The sequence below is a fragment of the Chrysoperla carnea genome, chromosome 5 (assembly GCF_905475395.1).
Source record: "Chrysoperla carnea chromosome 5, inChrCarn1.1, whole genome shotgun sequence".
Classification (NCBI taxonomy): Eukaryota; Metazoa; Arthropoda; class Insecta; order Neuroptera; family Chrysopidae; genus Chrysoperla; species Chrysoperla carnea.
Window position 1 is genome coordinate 25,251,343 of NC_058341.1, and position 9,991 is coordinate 25,261,333.

General features: G+C 28.0%; 1 protein-coding gene across 1 annotated transcript; it reads right to left on the bottom strand.

The window, feature by feature from the left end:
- Positions 1–135: 135 nt before the first annotated feature.
- LOC123300742 (retinol-binding protein pinta-like) lies at positions 136–3,528 on the bottom strand. Its single transcript, XM_044883384.1, has 5 exons — positions 3,355–3,528; positions 2,018–2,189; positions 1,439–1,688; positions 741–954; positions 136–371 (listed from the first exon to the last, which is right to left on the bottom strand). The coding sequence occupies exons 1-5, from the start codon at positions 3,485–3,487 to the stop codon at positions 220–222; spliced, it is 921 nt and encodes a 306-aa protein (XP_044739319.1). The 5' UTR covers positions 3,488–3,528; the 3' UTR covers positions 136–219.
- Between the last annotated feature and the right edge of the window lie 6,463 nt (positions 3,529–9,991).

Consider the following 9,991-nt stretch of genomic DNA (forward strand, 5'->3'; position numbering starts at 1 on the left):
AATTCTTGTTTTAGTAAGGTTCAATGTATAGCCAAGGTTAATTTGAGGACTTGTAGTTTCGCCAACTTATAAATAAAACATAAAATTGTGAAGAAATTAAATATATTTATTATGTTTATAAAAATAAAACAGTTCTTAAAGTTTTATTAAAAACTTTGTAAGTATTGGAAACTAATGGAACCTAAGAATTATTACAACTAATACAAAGTTATTTAGATATTAATCAAATTCTAATTTCTTAAATGATCCATGCATTGATCCAAAAAATTCATCTTCGTTTAATTTTTCAATTCTCTTTGATTCATCTGTCCGTAATTTTGATTCTTCTATTAAATTAACACGGTTATTTTTCAATATGCCATACCATGTATCTAGAAATTTATTTCAAACAAAAATTATTTTAATATTATTTGACATTATATACACAGAAAAAATCGTTACATACACAGAAAGGGGGACGCTAATTTGCTTGAGACTGGCAAAAAATCCTTTTACAAGAAAGTTTTGCTCGCATTAAGAAATATCTTTACGCGTGGCTTAAAGGCTTATGAGCTCGGTCTCTCACAAAACGCAACTTTAAAAAATATGAGTATCTACGACAGATAATGATAAAATATTTGCTCGTAGTTTTTTACGAAAGTACGTCGTGAGTTGTCAGGAAAATTCATGGATTAACAATTTTTGAATAACATATGTCAGTGATTTTAATGATGGTAATCTAATTTTAATTATATAATTACCTGTTAATATTTGGCTGTCAGTTAGCTCTCCACCCAAATTTTTTGGTAAATATTCTTTTGAAATAGCTTTATGTAAGGATTCCAAATCATTATGTAAGTGAATACGCTCATATATTTTCGGTTTTACGAGGGCTTTTAAAATAGTTAATAAAATTGGTAAACCGTTCGGTGGATGTAATAAATGTAAGCCAGCTAATCGGACACTATATCCTTTCTGTAAAATAAAAATTATTTTCATTTATTTTTAAACATAAATCTGTCCAAAAATCGACAACAATTTTGAGTCTTTAATTAACCGTCAGTTTTTACCATTTATGCTTGATCAAAATTGACGATGATATTTTTCAATATTTATAACATTTCCTAACAAAGTTACAAAATCATCAAAAATACCCTCAAAAGGTCAAGGAATTCTAAATAGCATTCGAAGAAGCCAGCAAAATAAACTTGACCTAGACCTTTTGATGGATTTGATATTTTTTCGGGCAGTTGTCAAAAAATATTAAAGATTTCAAGTAAAGAAAATATAAATATCTTTTACCTTTAATCAAACAACGTTTTTTGTCAAAGATATAAGATATGTGATATGCCTTTACTTGAAAGTTTTTTTATATTTATCCCAAACAAAAAATAATCATTAAAAAAAAGCTGTTGTTAACATTTGTGTCAAAATAATGTAAAGAGTGTTTCATACTTACTAGATTAATATCCACAGCCTTTTTTAGTATAGATGGTGTTAATTGTTTAACAATATTAAGATTGGCTTTTGAACAATCATAGATGATAATTTCTCCTGCGTTACAATCATGTGAAATTCGAGTTTCAAATGACATTAAAAATGTTTTAAAATGTGTAAGTGGCTCAAAATTATCGTGAACTTTATCTGTTAATTCGATAAAACTAACACGATTTAATTCTTTTGTAAGATATGGAAGTGGTGTGTAGCGACTGCGAATAAAAAAAATTATAGAATTTCCATTCATTAAATAAATTTAGTAAACAATTATTTCCTATAAACTTTTGCAAAACAGTTAAAAAAAATGATTTCAGATAATAATTAGTACCGATTTTTATTAATTAATGTTAATGTTTGTAAAATGTTGAAGCAGAAAACCAATCGTGCCTTAATACACGGAATCAACCACATGAGTTTTTCCCTAGTGCGTCAGAGATTTTAATCAATTTAATAAATAATTTTTTTGTGGTCAGGATTTTCACTATATGACTGTTTTCCAAAAACTTATAGGTGTGCTAAGAATAAAATAAAGTATAATTACAAAATGCTGAATGTTTTTTCAAATTCGGCACTACATGGATCCCAATTATCAAAAAATTCTGGATAAATATTTCGATACGAATAACATAAATCTAATTTTTGCTTTGTTTTCTCAATATGAAATTTATTAAATATTAAAAAGGCTTCAATTTTATTCCTTAATGCATTTTCATCTAAAATAAAAAAAAATTTATTTTTATTTTTGTTTTATTCCATTTCTTAAAAGATTTCGCCTTTAAGGTGATGATGGGTGACTCAAGGGAAATGATTCAAGAAATTTAATTTACGTAACGTGAGATAAGCACGTCAAAAAATATTTTTAGCACACAGCTATTGCGGCGATGAAAAAAATGCCATAAAAATCCCTATTTTCATATAATTCCGAACAGATAAATGTAGTCTGGTTAGGATTAAACGATAAAAAACTATTTTATAACAATAAAGTTCCAAAAAAAAAAATTCTAAAATCTATCTTAAAAATCGTAAATGTAATTAAAATAATGAAGTAACACTTTGAGAAATCACAATTTTTAAAATTTTTGAGCCAGTATACTAAACTGAAAAAAAATTTGATGATTGGTATTCAAATTTTCACATATTTTAGGGCGCGAGCGATCGATACAAAAAAGTGACTGTAGATCAGATTAGGTCTACAGTATAGCAAACTTTTTTGATGATTGATTAAAGCAGTCTGAAACTTCGTATTTGACTTGGTTATAGCAAGCCATCTATTTGATAAAATTCTGGAAAAGGGGAGGCTTTGAATATCGTCAATATCTTAAAATTCATTAAAAAATAACTTTTCTCGTCAGGCGACATCCAACATTGTAATTTTTGATGCATTTAAAAAAAAAATTAGACCTATACATTTTTCTAAGTGTTACTTATTATCTAATAGCTAAACATATATCTTATATCGGAATAATAATAATAAAAGCTTTAATTAAACGTGCTTTTTTCCAGAATAATCTTAAATATAAAATGCTTATGGTTTGTCATATATCACTCTGTTTCAGAATTTCTTCAACTTTCAAAGCAATGAATGTTGTTCTATGGACCACTTCTCGATGCTTTTTTCAGTTTCTTTCAAATCGAATGAACTAACCGGTACATCGTTAATAAATTATTTGGTATTCATTTCAGTTTGTATTGATGTAAATGATAAATCCGGGAGGGAAATTGTTGTTTGAAGGTATCTCAAAAATTTATATCGATAAATGTTAAAACACAATTTTTACTCTTTGTAGCAATTTGAATTTTTTACACCGTTGAAACTTGGCTTTAAGAACAAAATATAGCAGGAATTAAAAAAATTAATTTTTTGTAAGCGATATCTACCTTTAATTTTTGGAAAGTGAGCTTTTTTTTCCAATGATTCCAAAATAATATTCACATCACTTTGAACATCTTTTTCACTTTTGTTATAATATTTTAAAACACTTGAACGATTTGAATGTAATGCTTGATCCATGTTTTATAATTGATTCTTAACAACACATCTGATTTGTCCAATTAACTAATCTGTTTTGATAAAATTTGTCCAACCGGTTCAGGTATTTATAAACTTATATCATGACCTTCATTTGCATAATATTCCAATGTATTTTTTTTTATTTAATATTAGGGTTCATTGTTGAAATCAATAGTTTTTTTATTAAAATTCTTTTTTAAACATATTTCCTTATTTTAATATTTAACAGCCAAATTATTAATATATTGGATGTTTTAAAGCAGGAAATTTTATTTAAGATTTTAAAAGTAACACGATATATAAAAGTAAGAGAAGTTCTTTAATTCTTTGAAATATATTTTTATTTTTATTGTCTAAACAATCTATTGTTTGAGTACAAGCAAGTGCAATAATACCTTACATGAGTAAATAGATCACGAGTAAACTTTTATTCACAATCGTGGAATTCCGGAAGTCTTGTCATCGTCATTGTATTTACCCACAGTTGAAGATGAAAATAACTCTACAAGTAAATTCCGATATTTTATTTTATTTTAGATTGGGTATTTTATTTTTCCACAAAGAAAATTGTGACGAGGTTGGTATCAAATTACACAGTACGCACAATAAATGCACTGTCACTAATTTTTTAATACGAAAAACTATAACCCCGTTCTCTACAAATAGATAATAATAATAGATTTGAGGAATAAAAACACTTAACAACGTTATTGAAGCACTTTTCATTAAGAAAATCTAGCCAATATTCGTAAAAAATTATTTTCACAAAAAATTTCTTCTGTGAATCGATCTCTATTTTCAATTAGAGATTTCAACTTTTTTTACTCACAAAAATTATTTTTCACGAACTTTTGAGATTGTTAGATTGAGATTACTATTTCCGTGCCAGATTTTTCGGATGTGAATTAATAAATATCATTTTAACTACTTGAAAATTCTAAAATAATTTTTTTTTTAAATCTGTTGTCTTTTTATATTGTTTTAATGGGGTCAAAAACATTCCAAATTTAATTTTTATGTATTTTAAATGAAATAATAAAATATTAAAATTAAACATTATGTAAAGTAAATAATAAATATATATTTAAAAATTAGTAATTGAATTATTTATTTATTTATACAATGAAGTGAAACTCGTTGAGTTCAAGTTATATCATGGCATTACTTATACTGGTTTACCATAGAGTAAACTCATTTTGGGTTTTCATCACTCAATTTTTTGAAAACAAGGGAAACATTTGGTGATATACAGCGCCAGTTTAATCAATAGCGACTAATAGCTCGTTTTGTAGTTAGCCAAGATAAAAATAACTTAAGCAGAAACTGTATAGCTAGATGGGGGATATATTATGTTCTGACATCAGATTTGACATTTGACATAGTGGTTCCTAAATGGTAAGAGGTAGAATAAACCCCGAAGAACTAGATTCAATCTGATGTCAGACAATGATGGCCCCCATCAAACACTAACTTTTGTTTAAGGTATTTTTTGATTAGCTAACTATAAAACGAGCTATTAGTCATTATCGATTACAAAATTTTGAATTTTTTAAGTAATATTTTTAATAAAGAAAAAGTAATATTTTTTTACCACTTTTAAGCAAAAAAAATAGTATTGTAATTTTTTTTCTAGATGGTTAATTTTCGAAATAAAAATTCTTGAAAAATTAAAAATGCAATATTCGATTTTAAGAAAAATGTGTTATTTTTTTCTACCTCTGAGAGAAATAGCTTAGTCAACGCAGTTCCTGGGCTACGAGCTTTAATCTTAAATTTTCATAGAACTATAATATTGCTAAAATTGAATGCAACATAACGTAATCTACTAGCTTAATTCAATTTTCATTTAGCCATCGCCAAGAATTCAATTGTATCTGTCTTACCTTACTAATGATTTACGAATGTAATCTTAAATATCTATAGGTATGTGTGTATTATCTATTTCAATTCATATCTATTCGATAATAATTGGTGTGGTAATTTTATTATATAACTTCAGGTAGGTAGTCAGATATAGATATCTATCCGAACACTCGAGCATTTGGTGGTTGTCTAATCGTTTCACTATAAGACAAAAGGTTACGCTAGATTATAAATTGATTTCAATATGGGAATGTTTCCAATTCATGTGTAAATTCAGGTGACATGAGAAGGAGTAGTAACAAGAATCAAAATTTACATTTAGGTATGTGTTTTGTAAAGCCGTTAATTAAATTATTAAATCGGAGCTGGTCCCTGTTTATAGTATTGTTATTCCTCATCACTATGTATTTTTCTTGAAAATTAAAATTTAAACTATCGATAAAAACGTATGAATCATGGTACACGATATATGACCATGATTCAACTTACACCACACCTACAGGAGACTTGTTTGTACCCGATTGTCAAGGAGTGTCTATTTTTTACGCGCGTATCTTGTATGTATGTATGCATATTTATTTGTTTTCTTTATTATCCTGTATCTTCGAAACGGTGGGATGAATTTCGACAGTTAAGGTATTGTTATATTCGTCTTAAAAATACAAACGTCCTTAGATAGTTGTTTGAGAAAAAAAAGCACAAAATGGTTCATTTTTGGCGCGAAATAGTAATACATTAATAAAAAATTGACTACGTTTAATAGAATCAGAAAAGAGAGAAACTCGTCCAATAGTTTAACATAGCGACTTTAACTGTCGATGGGCCCCGACTGTTAAAGTCGCTATGTAAACTACTGGACTTGTTTCGTTCTTTTCACTTTATTTAACACAGACGGGTTCTAGATTTCTTAATTATTTCTGTTTCCTACTTTTACTTGACTGACATGTACTTGGAAGTACAAAAAACATAATAACACAAGAGTAAAATTTAATGCGTGCCTATCACTGTGTAAAAATGTTACATTCAAGGTACATCACTCGTGCGTGTTTGAAATTTTTCCATATTCTAATTTCATGATATGTTTAAAACTGGTATACTATAGCAACTTACTCACCAATAACTAACTACTAATTTACGTTGAATACAATTTAAAAATAAATATACCAGAACCAGCTTGTAAATAGACAAGCAGAAAAAACAATTTTTGTTTTTGTATTATCGCAAAAAATTTTTGTTGTTACCTTGCTCGTAATTGAAACATCTTTCATTTTTTATCCAATTAAAAGGTAAAACAGATATTAACAATGTGGTGAATAGTTTCATTAAATAATTGATTTTGTAATTTGATACGTTCCTTTAGTAAACGTTATTATCTAGCATAGGTACTTACATTGTTATACATATTTGATATTATATTCTCTTAAAGTTTAAACTTAGTAATATTCTACAATTTAAATTTAATTATATTTCGATTCAATAATATTAGTTTTAATCTTTTCTTGTCGATTTATATTTAAAGTCAATGAATTACTACTAATAATTTATACAAATCAACGATTCATATATACTACATTCAAAAGATTAAAGTAATTCTTTACTTTATAGATAGTATGCGTCTAGGATAGAAATATTGGTTAATATTCTTCAGTTATTCAAATATATTTAAATCAAAATAAGCCATAGCCAAAGTCATAGAAATTCAAAGAATGTTTTTGAATCAACTTTCGATTGTTACCAAATGTACCTGTTTTGTAGTACGCGATATACTGAATCTAGATTAAACACCTTGATTACTTTTCCTCTCCATGGACATAGAAACACGAGGGATTTTAAATCTAAAAAACCCACTCAAAAGATTTATATAAACTTAATTTTGGGCTTTTTTAACCCCCGGCCGAAAAAAAGGGTGTTTATAGGTTTGAACGCTATGTGTGTGTGTCTGTCTGTGGCATCGTAGCGCCTAAATCTTCAAAATCGGCTCAGCTTGGGAAAGGCACTAAGCAAAAAGATAATTTAATGGAGAGTGTTTTTAGATATGTTTCGAGTACGAATTTAGGGTTCCGTACCCGAAATTTTTTTCGGTTTTTTTTTTTTAATTTTGTGAATTTCACTTCTGTCTTATAAAATCATGTTGACCTTACCAAAATGTAAGAAAATTTCATTCTAAGATTGGAATTAAAACACAAAAAATCGATTTCAGAATGCCAACTTTGTAGACCATGCTAAAATTTTTGGGTGAAATGACCCACCAGGAAAAAGATGCTCCTATATGTAACACTATGTTTAAGCACCATGGTGTCAGCTTTGCGCGGTACAGATGAGAATTTGAATGCCACATCCTTTAGTGTCTCACCAGTAAATATGTTCGGATACTAACTCTGCATAAGTATTCGAAGCAAATTACATAAAAACCGTACAAAAATAAATCCGGTATTGAAGTTAAAGAAATTTTTTGATGTCCCGTCAATTTTCGAAGCCCTACATGATTAATTTCTGTACAGCATTTATGTATTATTTAATACGCTTCGAATACTTACGCCGAGTTAGTATCCAGCATCGCTCTACGTATTTACTGTCGCAAGCATGAGACAAAAAGTGGTGTGACATTCATATTCTCACCTGTATCGCACAAAACTAATGCCATGATGCTTAAACTTATTTTCACCTATAAGAGCATTTTTTTCAACATGATTTCTGGTGGGCCATTTGATCCGAAAAATTTTAGCATGTTCTTGTAGTCTCTTAAAACCGCCCAACTTTCTAATGAAGCTTGATATTTAGACAAGGTTAGCTAATTAAATTTTGAGCTGCACTAGGCATGGTAGAGCGTTGTACAGACCTTTTAGAGACACCTTGTAAAATATTAAATGCATTAAAATATTTACATCTCTATATTTGAAATTAAATTTTCCAATTTATTGCATGTGTATATAAATAAATATATGTGGACGGATATATTATTAGTCTATCTATGGCTTTGACATTTTAAAATACAAAAGAATTTCAGGAAATGAATTTGCATAGTATTTATATTTTATGCTGTCATATTTCATATTTTCTATGAAAAATCTCTTTATACCAACTACGTTTTATTCTGTAATCATATTTTGAAGCTTTGCTCTGTTTGTTTGGAATAAAGTAATAAAGTATGTAAATTCGAATATTTGTGAATTATTTTTGTTGATGTGCAAAATTTTTTAACCGTATTAAATATTATTGAATAACTTGTCTATCTATCTGAACGTCTTTTTCAATTAAATATGTACGAGCGCCGGGGAAATTTTGGATAAAATATTGGATTTTTCTTTATATGAAGTTGGACTAAGTCTAAATTAATTCTGAAAATTAGTAGAGTGGTCCGATTATTTAAATAAATAAATGACTTCAAAAGTAGGTATATTTAGCATTGGTCTTATGTGAAAACGGTAGATGGACGATATGTTTTCATTTACTGGAAATTAAAAAAAAAAAAAAAAAAAACTACTTAAAGTTAAGTGCCCGACTAATTTAGGAGCACGGTGGGACGCAAAATAAAAAAATATATTTTTTCAATTTTGATGGAGAATTATGTTATAACTTGACAATATAAGATGAAAAGTAAGAATACAATTTTTCGATATCTGGAGTAATTTTCAAAATATCGAAGATTGAGAATTTTGTTATTTCGAAAAAATTTATCATCAAAGTTGAAAATAAGGCACAAATAATTTTAACTACTAGTCTAAGCTTGCCTTGGCGTTCGAGCTACCTTAATTTATATTTTCAAGAAATTAAGAAAATCATACCTATAATTCGTAAATTCTTTTTATATTTGCCCGTGGGGCTGCAACAAAGGTTCTCCATCTGACACTGTTTTGAACCAAAATCTTCATCTCATTCCAGGAATTGACATTCTCTACAATCTCCTGCCGTACTATCCTACACCATGTTGTTCATTCCCAGCCTAACGCACTCCTTCATTATGAATCTCAATCAAGTGCATCCGGGCGATTATATATAACTGATTTTTGATTTCCTATAAAACGTGTTAAAATTATCTGCTATACTGGTGGGTTTTAATTCGTTTCTGAATTGTTTAGGAATCGCTCAACTGATGCACAAATTAAACCATTCTAGGATGAATTTCATGTCTATCATCAGCCCGAAAAAACAAGTATGTTATTTAAAAAGAAAAGGTCTTTTAGCTTTCTTAGACGAATTTTCTTTTTTGTATAAGCTTAATAGGATGAAAATTAATGGATGTCTTACTTTTAATTATGTTTGTATACAATTTTATGGTAAATACCATTACTCGTTTCTTGTAATATCATACTAAGTTTTCTAAATAAACTAATTGATATATAGTAGAATCTTTGAATTAAAAATAATTTCTAACTATGTTTTACAATTATATATGTAGAGACTGAAACAGCAAAAACTAGCTTTTGATATTTCCAAATGGCAACATTAACAATATTAAAAAAATATTAATGAATCACAAGCTGTTTCAGTTAAAACTAGTATTGAAGTCCCAAACCTAACCAAGAGCTCGTGTTCCGGCAATAACTAATTTTGTTTTTCTTTTAACTTAACATTTTTGTTGGTACGCCGCACTTGTGGCGGTTCCACGAACTCTTGACAACTCTTGAACCACGGACTCTC

Bases quoted from the DNA above. Each gene is read 5' to 3' on its own strand.
- LOC123300742 (XM_044883384.1), bottom strand. From the start codon at position 3,487: ATGGATCAAGCATTACATTCAAATCGTTCAAGTGTTTTAAAATATTAT. The intron at 1,689-2,017 runs GTAATTATACTT...TTTTATTCGCAG, and splicing joins GAAAAAACATTCAGCATTTT to TCGCTACACACCACTTCCAT. The intron at 955-1,438 runs GTAAGTATGAAA...TTTATTTTACAG, and splicing joins AGGCTGTGGATATTAATCTA to AAAGGATATAGTGTCCGATT.